This window comes from Lissotriton helveticus, chromosome 6 (assembly GCF_964261635.1).
Source record: "Lissotriton helveticus chromosome 6, aLisHel1.1, whole genome shotgun sequence".
In the NCBI taxonomy this organism is placed as follows: domain Eukaryota; kingdom Metazoa; phylum Chordata; class Amphibia; order Caudata; family Salamandridae; genus Lissotriton; species Lissotriton helveticus.
In genome coordinates this window covers 1,097,165,653-1,097,183,093 of record NC_136067.1, presented here as the reverse complement: position 1 = coordinate 1,097,183,093, position 17,441 = coordinate 1,097,165,653, and the positions used below count along the sequence as shown (strand labels likewise).

At 43.1% G+C, this 17,441-nt stretch overlaps 1 protein-coding gene across 2 annotated transcripts in view; it reads right to left on the bottom strand.

Moving 5' to 3' along the window:
• TTC27 (tetratricopeptide repeat domain 27) overlaps positions 1–17,441 on the bottom strand; it is a 1,731,040-nt gene that overhangs the window by 255,874 nt on the left and 1,457,725 nt on the right. For both annotated transcript variants that reach the window (XM_078648753.1, XM_078648752.1), the window contains exon 13: positions 11,207–11,434. In XM_078648753.1, the coding sequence (XP_078504879.1) occupies positions 11,207–11,434 (228 nt within the window). The remainder of the gene's footprint in view (positions 1–11,206; positions 11,435–17,441) is intronic.

Below are 17,441 nucleotides of genomic sequence, written 5' to 3'. Positions count from 1 at the left end.
AATTCCATCATGAATACATTACTCACAATCACACTACCACTTATCATTTTTGGTTTGGACATCAACATCACAGGGAAAGCAAGGTCATTCCTTTTCTATGCTATCTTGCTGGCTAGAAGGCAAATTTGTATACAATGGTTGGAGAAAGCAGCCCCCTTGCACTCTGCATGGCTTACATCACTATATGAAACATCTAAATCAGACCTTAACAGATCAGGCAGTAGGCGTAATTTGACATTCTGGGAATTGCTTATCGATTGGAGATAGAACCCGGGTTTTTTTTTTTTTTCTTTCCCCGGGTCCTATGATTATGCCGATAATACTCCCTGGACTGGACATAGCCTCGCTCCGACAATGGTCCTACTGGTGGTAACGCACCTAGATGGAGTCAGTTTGATTGCCTCGTATTTTTGGGTTTTATCTCCCGCCCATTAAATGCTCGAGTCCAGGCAATGGTTCGAGGGGACTTCTGAGAGGACCCTAAGGGAAGGACTCGCTAGGTGGTTGGTATCTCCCCAAACAAAGGTAATGGCAAATGAGGACAAAAAAAATAAAAAAAAGTATATATTATAAAAATATATGTATTTATTTCTAAGAATAACCCCAGTACTCTTTATGAATAAAGGGGCACAAGCGTTAAATCAAAAGCACAGTATAACATACAAAGTTGCACAATTATGGATGAGGGTGGGTGGCCACTCAAACCATATACTAAGAAAGGGGTATAAGAGATACCAATCGAACAGTGGTTAGGCCTAGGGCCTAGGGAATCGCTGGGAGCAATGCTGAAGTCGGGAAAAGCCCGCGGGATTCGGGTGCAGTGCTTAAAGCACACGCATGCACCAATGTTAAGTCAATGGTGCGTAAAAGTTACACAAACAGAGTTTTAGGATACTTCCAATGAACCTAGAAAGACAAAACTTTAGACACAGATCCTAGAGGTGTGTACCAGTGTGGGAACACCGGCGTTGCAATGTTACCTCACCCACAGGAAGCGGGTGCATAGGGTCGAAGTGGCGTCGGGTTTCGTCACGCAGGTTCTGGGTGCTTGAAGCTGAAGATGCTGCAGGCGATGTGAAGGAGAAGTGTCCGGTGTGATCCAAGGGTGGATCAGTGTAGAAAAGTACCTGAAAGCAGAGGGGACAGAGTCTGGGTCACTCAGCAGTGACCAGGGTGGAACCAGGACGGAACCAGGCAATGTCGGGCGCAATCAGGTGGTTGTCGAGGAGCTTCTCTCCGCTGCCACGTGGGCTCTGGTGCATCTGCGACGTCCAGGAGCGGGTCACGAGCTGTCCCACGTAGGCTCTCACCGTCGGCGCTGTCGGCTTCAAGATTGGAGCAAACAACACTTGGCAAAAGCAATCCACGCGGAACTGGAAGATTGCTTCTCACTCGGACCAGGAGGGTCAGAGCGGGTACTCCTTTTCAGGGGAGCGGGTGCAAGTCTGGAGCAACCAGAATCACAAGTCGTATTTAGGTTTTCGCCGGCACAGGGGCCACAAGCCAGCTGGCAAGTGACCGGGCCAACGCGTTGAGCCAAAGAAAGCAGAAGGGCCCCACGCAGCACTCGTTGAGTGTAGAGGGGTGAGCTTCGGTGCAAGAGTGGCTCAGGGTTGGAGCTTCTCAAACCCCGGTGTACAGCTTCGAGGGTCACTCGTGGGCTGCACGGTCAGCGTCTCATGGTCTTTTCAAGATGGCGTGCCCCACGCTTCTGGTCGCCTCCACGGGTCTCAGCTCTGCAGGGTCTGTTGATCATGCTGTAAGAAGGCAGGCAAGCTTGATCTCGTCGATCTCTGTCGCTCGAGTTCCGGCGGGAACTGCAACAAAGCAGACGTCGAGGTGCTGGATGGTGCCTGTTTGCACAGGGTGGTCACTCCTAGACCACAAGGGAGATTCTTCAGTCTTCTACGTCGAGTAGGATGTCGAAGGGTCCAGAGTTTCGTTTCTTATGTTTCATCAGGATAATCTGAAGTGCATTGGCACTGCTCCCACTCTTATTCGAATCTGGGGGGCTGGATTACCTGCTAGGTCCCCTCCTATGGGTGGGACCCAGGAAGGGGGTGGATACACCCCTTTCCTTTGATCCAGGCCGCGCTGGGGCAGGGGCTGGTGGGCCCCAGAACCGGTTTGGCCGGATTATGCAAGGGGCAGCCTTGTGCGCCCCAAGCAGAGTCTGGTTTCTTTCAAACCTCCCTGCTATCTCCTGTCTGGGGTGGTGTGACACCTCCCTGCGACAGGAAATCCTTTGTCCAGGCCTCCTTGGCTGAGTTTCGGTCAGCTACAGGGGGTCAGACTTGTGTCTGTGGCAGAAGCATCCATTTTGTGGATCTGAGGCTCTTTTAAAAATTAACCGCATTTCAGCAAAGTAACATGTCTTCTCCCTCTAGAGGGGTGGAATGCTATCCCCGTCGCCAGGACTGGCGAGGGGATAGTATTCCAAATCGTATGACACCTTACACGACATGTTTTGATAAAGCCAAACCAAAGTTGCTATATAACCGCGAGGATTATAATGCACCTAAGAGTATATGGTATGGCATTATCCCGGAACAGCTTAGGGAGTTGTTCCCGACAGCTGCAGACAGGCTCAGCTCATGCTAGAGCTCCATCTCATATTAAACCACGCACTCTGCCTCCAGGATTGATAAGGCCTTCCATAGGAGTGGCTCACAGGTTTATATGTGTCCAGATATAGGTTTAGATATAGGTATACTATATCTAAGCAAGAGGTGATTACACCATCTTGCCCCAGCTGAGTGATCAGCCAGTTGTGTCAATTTAAGAACCAGCCAGGGGTGGCAAAAGATATGCTGCAGCCCCTGGTAGGCCTTGGTGGCACCTATGCCCTGGGCACCTATAGTGCATGGTACAGGGGCTGACAAGGAAACCATGTCCAATTGTGGTATGTACCTAGGGTACATGAAATCCATTTTACAGAGAGAGCAGATAGCCTGGGGCCCTGATTAGCAGGGAACCAGGCCAACTAAGTCGAAAACCAGCTAAACACAAGGCAAAAAATCTGGGGTAACCATAGTCAGGTATCCACCTTCCTACAATCTGCCTTTCCATATAGAATACACAAAAATACCTATATTACAACATATAAACTACATATAATATAAACTATAAAGTCCTTTAGCTTGTTGCTGTTCTCAATCCTTCTGTTAGATTGCCTCAGTTTTCTTGACTATGTTTCTTTTTGTGCTTCTCCTTTTGCTTTCTAGCAGTGGCTTTCGGGCGTCTTTAACTTTCACTACTCTGATCAGGTTTCAGATACAAAAGTCTTCAGTTTTCACACATACATAAACACCTTTAAGGTACGCATCGAAGTGCTAAATTTAGATTCCTCTTCATGACTGACGCTGGCAAAAAACTCAGTTGATGGACAGAATGTAGCCTGGATAGCTTGACTCCAGTGGTGTGGAGAGCCTGGGACTCACGTCTGAGCATACCCAGCCCACTCGGGGTGAAAATTGCAAAAAACACAGTTGGACAGAATGTAGAACAATATCATACATTCACCACAGTACAAGGATCTGGGCCTAAATCCATCGTTTTTTTGCACTCCACACCACCCTGGGTTAGACACTGGCTATATGCAAATCAGCTCTGACCCTGTGCCTCATGGGAACAGTCCAGTCCGAACTACCAAGCCATGTCTTTCCCAGACCGGAATCAAGCATCCAAGGACCGGTTTCTGGCTATCAGCCTTCATCAGCCTGGATAGCTTGAGTCCAGTGGTGTGGAGAGCCTGGGACTCACGTCTGAGCATACCCAGCCCACTCGGGGGGAAAATTGCAAAAAACACAGTTGATGGACAGAATGTAGAACAATGTCATACATTCACCACAGTACAAGGATCTGGGCCTAAATCTATCGGTTTTTTTTGCACTCCACACCACCATGGGTTAGACACTGGCTATATGCAAATCAGCTCTGACCCTGTGCCTCATGGGAACAGTCCAGTCCGAACTACCAAGCCATGACAGCAGCTTTTAGTTTAATTAAATCACCCACCTTAATCAAAAGTTCCTTCACAACTTCGCATCCTATCAACATACACTTTCCTCCTGTTCACTTCCCTCGCTTCTTTTTGTGTCTATTCACCATTCCCTTTTCTTTCACAAACTTCTTATCCCTCATTAGTCCACGATGGACATATCATGGTATTAGCTTTTCTTCCTCTAAATAACTAAACAAAGCACTCTTCCAGTGACACCATGTGAGGTAACACTATACGCTTCAAACCACTTCTTAATCTCTACCTTACAGTTTTTGCATGGATATTTATCTGCATGAATCACCTCATTCAAGCGTTCTGTTGAGTCTTTCCAACTTTTCATTTGTTTCTGGGTGATACAATGAACATCTTTTATGCTTAATCCCTTTCTACTTCAAAAATTGAGACATTTCCTTGGAAATAAACTGAACTTCACAATCGGTGACAAGTGATTTAGGAAAACCCTCTCTGACTAATATTTCAGATAAAACCCGATAGACATCGGTGTATGTTGGCACTGAGCCACCTATGGGTCCTACTATGTCCATGGCAATCACATCCCACTCTTTCTCCATTAAAATCCTGACAATCAATGGCTGCTCTCTAATCTTAAGAACCTTGGTCTGCTGACAACACTCTGTACACTTTCTCTCTCACCTCTTTTTCTACTTGTCTATCCATAACTGACGACCAATAATTCATTCACAATCTCTCCTTAGTTGCTGAGAACCTTGATGTCCCTCATGTGCAAAGTTTACCAATTTCTCATGTAAAGCTGAAGGAGACACCAATCTGGCACTTCTATACACTATGCTTAAATCTATTGACAACTCATCTCTGACGTCCCAATAACCTTTGCACTCTTCATATAACATTGTGTTTAGATGGCCAACCAGTTGCCATCAGTGTCAATAAATTCAACCAAGTACCAAGTGTCATTCTGATTTAAATTAATGCTCCAATTTTACATCCCAATAGCACTGTCATCAATTAAACATACTTTCTGGTCTTCCTCATCTCGTTCTGTTTCATCCTGTGAATCCTCTTTAATCAGTCTAGATAAACAATCTTAAACCACTACTTTTCTCTGGTACATGTATCACTTTAAATCATGCTCCTGTAAAACTAACTCTGCCATATAGTGATCCTGCTTGAAATATGGTCAAAACCCTTTTTCTTTAACACTTCCTCCTAAGGCTTATGGTCAGTTCTCACCATAAATTATTTGCCACAAACAAAACACATACTTTTTTGTCTAAAGCTCTACAAGGGCCTCTCTCTCTCAATTACTGAACATCTTTTCTTCACTGCTCGAAAACTACAGCAAAAAAGGTAACAGTTCTTTCTACATTACCTTAACAAACTTCATATCATAGATGTTTTCTCAAAAAAATTAGGAACACACTTACCATAAATCTCAACTAAAGCCTGTGTGCAAATTGATTAGATCTCTTTTGGGTATTCAGCCATGTCTAGTCTAAGTATGACTAAAAAAGTGAAATGAAATGATGAAATGAAATGATTACGCACTTGTATAGCGCACGACTACCCGTAGGCATCTCTGCGCTTGTACGAATACCGCCGAGGAACCCTTCCTGGCCTTTCTCTGTGAGGAGCCCACTCCTGGGCACCTCCAAGGTGAAGTCAGGCATCCTCAGCGTTGTTGGGGCCGTTGTAGAGATTAAGCAAGCTATTGCCCAGAGGTGCAGAGTGGGACTCATGATTAGAATAGGCACCGAGGCGAGAATGATCAGGTCCGAGGAAATTGAGCCCGAGACCCGCCGAGTCGGGAATTGAACCCTGGTCCTGGCCAGGCTACTGCATCAGGGTCTGCCGCTCTAACCATTGACCCACACTTCCCTACAACCACTGTCTTGCTTTTATTTCCACAGTACTGATAAAATTTCAACCAATTCACAGGCATTTATCATTATATAAATTTGACCAATCTTATGCGCCAACCCGGGCCAGAGTGCAAGAGACATTGTTTACTTTTGAGACAGCTTGATCTGGAACATCAGTGACTCGTGGGTAGAACAAGGTAATCCACAAGAGGAGCACGTTGTAGAGCATTAAGTAAGCGCTGAAAGTAAGCACGTCAAGAAGTGAGTGAATGTGAATGTGAATATACGACCAGTCACCCAAGTACGGAGATATAAAGACACTGTTCAAAACATTACAGGCCACAGTTAAACCAGAAAACACCTGCATTGATGTGTAGCCAAAATTGTAGCCTTCTCAAGTATCACCAAAGATAAAGCATGCACCATATTTCCCTCGCAACACGCACACAGTCACAAACATGAGTGTGCACTCCCAACTGAATAAAAGCTCAAAATGGTTTCTCTTTTGGTTTGTCCAAGAAGCTTGTCAATTTTCATCAAATCAGTTTTAGATGCATCCAATCAAATTAAGAGTCAATCCATTATAGAAGCCGCAAGTTAAATTATGTTGAAGAGCTACAACCAGATGCAGGACTCTTTCCTTTTTACACGATGCCAATGTAGAAAAGTTCAAAGTTTCCCAGGATAACGAGCAAGCAGTATGACCAGATATGAAATAGATTTATCTCCCTGTTCTCAAAGAAGGTGTGGGATAAAAGGCACCCCAATTTGAGGGAGATGAAATACACCCACATCACCTGTCCAACAAAGAAAACCAGCCCTTGTTCAAGGTGGCGGGAGATTAATGTCCCTAGGAAATATCCCCAACACTGGGCAAGGTGGAGGCAGTGACTAATATACTTCCCCTGGTCTTACGGAACGCATGGTGGCTTAAGGCACATACTATCCAGAAACCTGAGAAATGTGGGGATGGGCAGTGACTAATACTCATGCTATTGGCAAGTGCGTAAGGATTGCTGTCACCTGTCCTAAGGCCTCTTTCTGCCACAAATGATGAGGGTGAAGGTTGGCCGAAATAGCTGTCAATTAGCTTGGCACTATGTACGCAATGGTAAGCTGGGTCTACTGTAAATGAGGCATTAGATGAATTCTGTTTCTATAAACACCCGGACATTTCCTGAAACAATTAAAGTTAAAGGGGAGTTCAGATTGAAGAGTTTAATAGTGGCTCTGGCACAAAATCAAAAAGCCATAACATTCACAAGCTAAGATAGCATCCTAAACTTAGCTGTTCAAACACATTACCAGTGGTAGATCATTTAACAACCTAATTTTGATAATAAAATGAGAAAGGTAGGAAAGGGCCTGGTCAAGGTGATTTTAGATCCCTGCTGATGAACTTCATCATCCACCTTCCCTGAAACATGGTAAATCGCTACCAAGTTGAATTGTTTTACTGGACTTTGAAACAACCTTGGTGCAATTCCAATGTCCTTCTCTTCAGCATGGATGAGCCCAGATTCTCATTTGAATTAAAAGTGGTCGAAGAATGGGTATTACAGCAACATTTGTTATACAGAGGAGACCAAGCCTCGATTGATGCATAACAACCTATTTATGTATGGCGAATTTGTGGAAACACAAAATGATTTTCTTTTCTTCTCAATAATCGTGTAAGAGGTAAATTGAGTATGAATGGCTAGTACAATGTCCAGACCGCTGCGTATAAATTTTAGATGGGTGATATATTTGTTTCGGTCAGACAGGAACAACTTAGAAGGTGAAAAAAAACGTTACTTTCTTGGAAGAATATATTGAGAAATTGATTTATGTACAAATTCAGAATGAGTGTGGAACTGGTGGAAAACAAGACTATGTCACCCAAGGGAAAGCAAAATCTAACTGGAAAATGTCTTGATCGCAATGCAAAATTATGCCAAGTACCATGCCTACAAGTTAAACTACATGCATATGTAGATTATCTAATGTGTTATTTCGTTTGTATTCAGGGACAATGCATCTCAAGGAAGACTCCAACAAGGACGTTTAGCCTGTACATTATTAATTATTTTTTTACATCTAGACTCCCAACCTATTATTTTGACTCAGCTACAGGAAGTAAAGGGAGGTTTTTTAGACGTGGAGTTGTCAAATGCAACAGTACGGATGTCACCAGGTCGGGGAAAGAATGCCTTCTTTAGACGGGGTGGCTTTAGAACAATGCCCAAAGTTAGAGCCAAGGTTGTGATGAATCCAAGGATCGTCACTTCTACTGCTGTTGATAAAACTGTAAGCCAACCACGAGGAAAACTGCTAAAATGTTTAAAGCCCTTGGGAACTAGCTCATGGAATCCAATGAGTTTGGAAAAGAGACCCTCATGTTTGACAGAACTGTAGAATTGTTGCAATCATCAGATCAATCAGAGGACCAGCGAGAGATCATGGTATCTGGTTTATAATAATTTTAAATGGCTTTACAGGCAACCATAATCCTATCATGTCGGACCAAAATCGCACATTTGTAAACTGAGGATTTGTTTTTCTATTCATTCAGGAGATATGCATGGCTTCCTTGATTTGTTAGGTAACCAGAAACTATATAATTTAAAGCACAGACAACAATCATGACTAAGGGAAACTGTAGGAACAAGGATAGTGATTGGCGGCATACCTAACAAGGAGAATGAGCAAGAAAAACAGATGTGTGAATTAAAACAGAATCTACTCCGTCTATGTACATGCTTTCTGTCCTATGGAAAGCATGAGATAGGAACTTTTTTTAAAAGAGCTGTGTGCACAGCACTTGGCAAGCACAGGGTAGTTGGTTAAGAAGTTATTTTAAGGGGTTGTTCTGGGTTTGGAAGTAAGTCAAAGTGGAAAAATAATTTTGTCTCCACAAAAGACAAAATGACTAAAATTTACAGACTATTTTGCCCCTCTTGTGGCAAAAGATGTGGGCAAAACATGGGCGGAAACAATGAAATCAAATGATATCTTAAGCTATATCCAATAAAGATTGATATTGACAGTATGCAAGATGAAAGTGATGCAACCTAAAGTAGGAGTCAGGAAAAAGATTTTTTTTAAAAGAACTTTTGAAGTAGCAAGAGATCTGGTGTTGCACACTGGAAGACAGACTGAGGACTGAGATTAAGGATTTACAGGGAGTGAAGCACCCAAAAAAGTAAAGACCCATTCAAAATGTTTCAGGATACTGAAATTAGAGAGATACACAAGCTGCACACACCTTACACACTGTAAATACACTTTACCAGGAGGTACGTTCATGGGATTTTAAACAACCTTTTCTAAAAAGTACTTTTAAGAAGTTGAAGAGAAAACTGTATCTCAAACTTAGTGGTTTCTAAGGTACCCAGATAATTGAAAGCCATTGTGAATTTGACTCTTCCCTTGTGATTAAATGTACTAGGTTTGGGCCACCCATCAACCATGTGCATTTTAACTGTGTTTATAGTAGGGTTAGTACACTTACCCGTCATAATCATTAAGATTTATGAATACCTTACTTATTACATTTAAAAGTCTTAAATACAATATAAAGGGCCCGTGTGTCTTTGAGAGTTCTACAGAAAACAACAGTTGCTAGCAGTAGTAAGCATAGGACATATATGCAATTAAAGAAAAAATAACTACAGTGAGGAATGCTATATATTAAGCTGTGGGTGCTGCAAGATTGAAAGCTATACAAAATAGACCCAAGAGTGAATGCAGAATTGGCCGGTTAAGAATAAAATATATGTACAACATGAATATATGCACACAATACACTTACGCAAATCATTTCATATGGCACTTTACAAATTCAAGGCAAAGCAAAATATTACGGTCCTTTCTATAAAACAATATTTACTTTAAACCTATATGACAATAGAGGGGTTTTAGCAAGAGTTGAAGCGAGTCTGTTTACCACTTATATTGTCAATTATTAAATACTGAGTTGGGAAAACACAGTGGATAGAAGAGAAAAGCATTTCAGAGAAGGTCTTTCACTTGAATGAACTCATAGGTCAATAAATATGTCACAATTCAGATGTAGTGCTTTCTGCTATAAAAACAACAGCAACTGAAAACTTTGGTTTTAACTTGAGGATTTTTAACTGTTTTTATCACTATTCAATTTTAATGCTTTTATAGCAAATATGTTTATAATGAAAATGTTTTTGATGAATTTATCTATTAAGTTGTATGGTACAATGATCTGTTTTAAATTTAAGAATTTAGGATGTATATGCTTTTATGATAATTTTTATCGAATAAAGTACATACAACAACTTGAGGACTTTTAAGTTTTAACTTGAGCAGTACTGAAAGAAATTAATCAATTGTAATAACTATGCAAAACATTATGTGTAATACCTTCCGTAGACAAAGCAGAAAAATTCAATTAATCTGCAACAGCCGAGGGTGAAACAGTTCAGATAACATGATGAAGCAGGATTTGCGTGGGCAAACTATGGAGAACAAACTGTATTGTGCTTTTCAGCGAGAAAGAGTGATACAGTTTGCCAATATCCTTCACAAGACTATTTGTCAAGGATGGTCAGAGGATTTTTCGAATATTAAAATCTGTTACTTAGATTCGGAAAACAGCCTTTACAATGAGGTTTTAACCACGCTGTGCCTTAACCACGCATTTTTTTACCACACATAGTTTTAGAACCCATTTGCTTTTATAACGTATGCGTGGCAAAAATATGCAGAGTATTTCCCTTCTTTGTTTTGTCATACAACCCTTTATAATGTTGCATATTGTCTCAAAACCCCCCAAAAAACTAGATCAATGCACAAGGTTTATTTGAATGACTATCAGATCCCTTGAAGGACGACAGGAAAACAAAAAGAAGGCAGCAGATCGGTCTTTATTGTTCCATGCAACCCAATTTCGCTTTTTTTTATGAAATTTTAACAGATAAAATAAAAAGGGTTATAATTTAAAGAGCCGTATAAATGCCACCATTCTTCCTTCACCCCAGTCACCTGTAACACACGGCTTACCAATACAGTGAACCTAAGAAGCCTGTGTCAGTTTGCAATTGTAAGCATGCTGATTTAACGAAATACATTAGTGGGAATGGAGAATACAGCAACCTAAAACTTTGGAACAATAATCAATTGCAGCTGCACATGAGCATAAAAGGCAAATTATTGACTCATTTTTATATTTTATACATTTCCATAAAGTTCCTTCATTGGCAATTTATACAAAAGATATTGTTGCTCATTTGAAACTGATCTCAGACTAGTCCTTGGCTTCAACCAAACAGGCCAACCACAGGGGCTCCAGGAAGCAACGCATACTCTCAAAGTTGACAACTACAACTGATTTAGGTCGATGTCTTACCTGCATAGAGTTGATCTGGACCGATCGTTCAAAGCACTCCACACACTCCCTGAATTCCTTATTGCGAAGATGGAGGAGGCCTTTGGAGCGTTGGGCCCGGGCGCTGCGCTGCTTGGAGAGATCCCAGGCCTTGTCATAGTACTCGTGGTCCTTCATCACATCCCCAAGAAGGCAGTACAAGCTGGGAGTCGCCTTCTTCTCTATCTCCTGCCTGAGGATTTCTTCTGCCTAAAAAGATATGAAATGCAAATTTTTTCCGCTCCTGTCCAAGAGAAAACAACTGATTTGCAAAAGCCAATACCAAACAACATGTTAGAATTTGTTCTGCCAACTCTACAGGAAAACACTTCCCCTCAAGATTTAACGACCACAGTGGATACAGATTTTCAGTCTCTACTGTTGAGTTTTGCATGTTGGGGAATGCGTAAAAAAACGAACTGTGTACTTCTCCTGTATTTTTTTCACAAATAAACACTTGATTTTTTTTTACAGCTGTACACAACTGACTTTAATCATTCGATGTGTTAAAACCTTTATTCAAGTGAGTAGGCTCTGAAAAGAAGCAAGGTATGCCTCAGAAACGGAAGTCCTCCAGACAGCCGCAACCAATTCAGGTAAGATTGGTGGGGCCTGGTTGGGGGGGGTGGGGAGAATTTAAACGGACGACGTCAACAAATGAATTATTTAATACATTTCCCCTCGTCGTCATCTGTCGAAATCCCCCCCCATCCCCCCCCCAAAATCAGGCCCCACCGCTCTTACCTGAACGGGCCGCTGCAGCTTTCAGAGGGTGGGTAGATTCAAAGAGATCAAGTTTTTTACATTGTACAAAAACTTCGTATGAAGGTATCCTATTCCTAACAAACCGTTATAATCTTGTACACGTAAATAATAGGCAGTAGTCTTTTTTTGAGTAGAAACACCACACGCTTTATTTTCCAGCTTCAGATGTACAATCGGTCAAAACAAACAACCAATAATGCAAGTTATCCAGCAGAACACAGATTTCCAACCTTTTGAATGAATGTCACCAAATTGTAGGCATCTACGTTGTAAAAGACATATCTCAAATGTCTGCACTAGACAGTGCCACTCTTATTTGTCCTGCTTGACGCAGACATTTCATTTGCCTTAGTCTCCTGCTCATATAAAATATTTTCTCTTTCTTTTAGTTCGGCCAAACAGGTAGAAAAAGTTGTCTGGTTTCAAAAGGCATACTGTGTGTTTAATAAGAACATACATGGGATTGAAAGACACCCACTGCTTACCACGTATTGGCTTTACTGTCATACTTATTTACTTGCTTTGTATTCAATGGCTTTCCTTGTTTCAGCCCGACAATCATGTGTTTGTGAATTTGTGTTTGCGGTGAGGCACAGCCTTTTTACCACCTCTTGGATTTGGCTAGTTTCTATGCTTCCTCTACTCATTCTTAGGGAACTACTTTCTTCTTTTTGTTTAAGCACTGCATGAAAGTGCATGTTTTTTCCAGCTGTCTCTCGTGAGCTTTCTCCCCCGCGCTTCATGTTGCTGTCTCTTGCCCATGTGCTTCTACCCTGCACTCCATGTTGCTCTCTCAACCCTGTGTTTCTTTCTCAATTTTCCCAGATGTTTTCTCTCTTATGTTGCCCCTACTCATGCCTGCAGTGGTGTTTTACCCTTCTCCCCTCCACAACCTGTTCATCAGTTTTAATATTTGTTGTAAGAAAGTGCTTTCACACTAGGTTTTTGACACTTTTGAGCTACTTATTTTTTATTTACTCATCCATCCAGGATGGGTAAATAAAAAAAAAAAACCTGTGTCCCTCGTAGGCACGGGCCTGCATATTTAATATGCATGAGCCACCAAATCATAAAGCCTCTGCATCTTTGCGTTTCATACATTTATTTTCAGCTTTGCTGCACAGCTGTCCCAATGCTGTACATTATGGCTAAAAAACACTGGCAAAGCCAATGGGTCTTTCTCATAAGCGAGACCTACTGGATTTATCAATGCTTGTTTTTCTCAGGGACCGAATCCTCAAGTCACTCTCCAATATCTCGGTCTGATTCAACCTTCATTGAGTTCAGCTACCTCTAATCTTCCTTCCTTCAGGTCAATCTAGTCTTTCCTCCCCTGCTCCCTGACTTCCACTACCCTGCGTGCCGGATAATTTCCCTTTTTAGGTCTCCCACCTGGCGACGCAGCGCGAAGCGCTGTCGCCAGCGAGATCTATTGTTGCTGACTTGCCTCGGAAGTGGGACAGGAGATGGGCACGTGCAGGGCGATTGGAGCTGGTGCACACGCACGTACAGCCACCCGGTGTGCACATCTCCTGTCCCCCTTCCGTCAAGGCAAGGCAGCTTCATGCAGTAAGTGCGGCAAGAAACACACACACACACACACCAGCCGCCCCCAGCCAGTGCATGCTTACTCATCTCCCTCAACAACAGAGACACACACACACACGCACCAGATGCCCCCAGCTAGTGCACGCGTACTCGACTCCCTCAATACGCGCATGACGTGCGCTCACTTTCCCTCCCTCCGGCGTTTCAGCCCACACTCTACGACTCGGCCCGCTCTCACCTGCTGAACTCCAGCAGTGCCTGCTTCGCCGAGTTGTACGCGTCCTGGTTTTTTTTTGTTGCTTTAGGCGCTTTGGCGGACCCCTCCCTGGGCCGCACCAGCCGCTGAGCACTTATTCAGGTGCTGCCACTGGTCACGAGCCGAAGGCCGTGCCGATGTGCACGCTCACGCCGTGCCTACAACGCGCGCGTGCTCTTTCACTTTCCCTTGTTGCTTCTCGGCTCGATCCAAGGCTGTATTCCTCATCTATGTAATTTTCCTCTATGACAGCGCATGTTGGGGGTTTCGACACTCCCCGTCCCTTGCAGCGTTTCGCATCCAGTGGAATGTAAATGAAGTAAAGTTACCTAGCGAAACAGACAGAAGCAGCCGATCTACGAGTTAGTCTTATCGACCAAGCTGCGTACTTTCCCTTGTTTTTGTTAGGCGGAGGGAGATTAAGTGATTTGCCCAGAATCACAGCAGACGCCAAGGCTCGAACACGGTTCCCCAGCAGCAAGGTCAGCAGCTCTGGCCCTAAGGTTACATCCTCTCCCCGATTTGAGCTGTATCAGTACGGGCACTTCGCAGCACTGCTCCAGACAGTGCATTTAACGGGATAGTACTGGCACTTCCTCTCCCAAACGGGCACTCTGGGACAAAGAGCACTGCACTTTTATATTCCAATGTCAAGTATTGACCACATTGGTAAATCCGGACCCTGATGTTCGATGCTGTGGAATTTTGTAAATCCAGGAAGGGCCATTGCTGCAGTATTAAATTATTTCCCGAGGAAGGAGGAACAAACTAGGAAAACGATTTCCGCATGTCATTTTAGGCAGTTGTCCAAGAACAATTTCTTTTAGGTTTTACCAGGACAAATGTACCAGGGGAAATCCCGGACGGTGCGAGATAAAATACAATTATTATAAAATCGATTTGGGCGGATGTTCGTATTTACTCACAAAATGGAGTTACAATGAAACCTGTCATGAAGGCCGCAGTCCTCATCAAATTATGAATCAAAATTCAGCATCTGTATGTCCTAAAATAAAACATTAAATGAATAAGCCTGTCTCCCAGAAGCTGTCGCTGGAAAAACTGTGCATCAAACCCTTTCCATCAGGAAATGTGTTCCATGTTGGTGGCTCGCCGCCCTTGCCTCAAGCTCTGTTGTGGTTGCCAGAGTTAAGCCGCTTTCTGCCCGTGAGGGGTTTAGCTGGCCTGCTCAGTGGGCGGAGCATCAGCAGGGGCAGGCGAGGACATACCAAGCTCTCTCCTGGTAACACTCTCCCCCCCTCTCGGCGGCCACAGCACGGCTTGGCACATGGTAATCACCGCCAGGCACGGCCCAGACTCATCAAGAGTCGGTTTTTAAACCACAGCTCCCCCGATGGATGGATCACAGATGCGACCAGGCCCATGCTACTTTGGCAGGAGGGTTGGTTATTCCGTTACCAAAATCCACCTCGACGTATGCATATACATCCATAGAGGTCTTGCAAATAAAGTGTTTTTATGCAAAGTGGAGTTCCATACTACAAGAATAGGTAGTGATATATAATCTAATCTAGTGAAACAAACAAAAGCATCAAGTTAGTCTCAGCTCTAATTTGATTCTAAGAGCCAAGAGCGAGCCCAGCCATCTAAAGATTTCTCATGTAAATGACATAGGGAATGCCATTCAAAATATGAACAAGCATTTGCAATGCAATAGGTCTCGCAGTTGTGAGATTTGAGCTATTGGCATTGTAAATGGCAATGCCTTTTATTTACGTGTTGGTTTTTAAAACATAAATAAAAGGCTTTGTCATTTACAATGCCAATAGCTTAATCACTCGCAAATGCGAGACCTATTGCATTGCAAATGCTTGTTCATACTCCTTTTTTCTCAAATGCACAATCTGCTCTCAACAGATATCTGCCTGCTGTACTTCTGTATGTGAACATTCGAACATATTGGAGCAGGGTGGATATAAGGTAACACTTCTAACAGTATCCCAGTTTGCTTATCATCTTGGGTTTCACCAATGCTGCTCTTTTGCTGCACACTTCATGCCCTAGAGTGCGGAGTAAGATAAGTGTAACATTTCTTGGGACCAATTATTAACAGGCAGTTTCCTGCTTTCTTGTAGAACGCAAAGGTATTAACATGTTTGCACTTTAATTTGCTCGTCCATATTTTCATAACTAATTTGATGCAGCCAATTGAGTGCCTGCCCAGTTACAGGGCTTGAAGTAGGACCATGGAAGACAGTGCTTTTGAGACTGCTTGTGACTTCTTACTGCACCCTCAGGTGGATGAGCACAATATGGGAGGATCTCAATGGTTCTAAATGAAGAATGTTGATGGCTCTATATTACTTGCTTATGTGTCCTGCCTCTAGCCATATTTCTTAGGCGAACCACCAAAACTAGCTCTCGGAATAAAAAAAGGTAAAGTTACTTTCCTGTAATACTAGTTCTCCGTCATGGATATTCTCTCTGAATCCATAAACAGTACAATATCTGCGCACACATATGGAATCCCCAAACACAATTTTTATAAATCAAAGAAAACACACTTTTAAGAGGTAACATTTACTATATACTCATCTTTTTGTGGCTGTAAAAATTGTAAATGTAAAATTGACACTAAAAATAATTTGACGGAAAACACCACTAAATTCGACCCTTTTAAAACCCCATAAATAAAGGGAAAGTGTTGCCTCCAATAGGCGTGGTTGTTTGTAGCTGCACCTTCAAGGAGCTCCAGAGGCTGAAAGCCTTCCCAGAAGGCAGTCTGTTTTGAAGGAAATACAGCGGAAGGATCTCGGACTTTATCACCTCTTCGCTAAAAACCCTTGGAGCAGAGAGAGGCGGGTGGTCTATTTATGGATACAGAGAGAGACAATCCACGGAGGTAAAATTATTACAGAGCAAATGATATGCGCAAAGACACCTGAGCTACCCAAATATTTCCCCTGAAGTCAAAGTCTAAGAAGTAGCGCTTGGCACAAGTATGTACTTGTCTCCAGGCTGCCACTTCCCAAAATATCCGGAATCGGCACACTGCGCGTCAGAGCTGTAGTAGGTACTCCGATAGCAAGCTCTTACGCAAGAAACCATCTGTCTCACTAGTACTTGTTTTGAAAAAGCCAATCTCCTCCATACAGCACCATAACTTGCAATTATGAACCTTTAGAATATATAATTTATATGGACTTATTAAAGTAGCATTTCAGAAGGTTTAGGGCCTCATTTATGGCATTTTGAGATAGGGCGGCACAGCAAGGCATCTTCCTGTGCTGCTCTACGCCAATGTGAAAGGGCTGGAAAGCACTGTGTTTAAGCAATTTGATGCATTCCTGTCCTTTCTACCTGCACTGGCGCTGTTTCGGCAGCCTAGCATCAATATAGACACCCACCCGTGCCTCCAGTGGGCCTGCTAGCCCCTTAGCCACCTGTGGCGGTCATTGCATTTGCCGCCCTTTGGCCGCCGCTTGAAGAGCGGGGGAAGGGGTGCTGGCGAAATTCGCCAGCCCCCAATATAGAGGGTGGGGGCGCAATTTCCACCTGCAAGACGGCAGGTAAGAGCGGGAGGAGCCCGTTGCCCCCAAAACTTGTGCTCTCCTAATATGATCACAAGTGTACTTTTTACTTCTTGAGCAGTAAATAGGCCCTATTTCCCATACAGTATGGAATAAA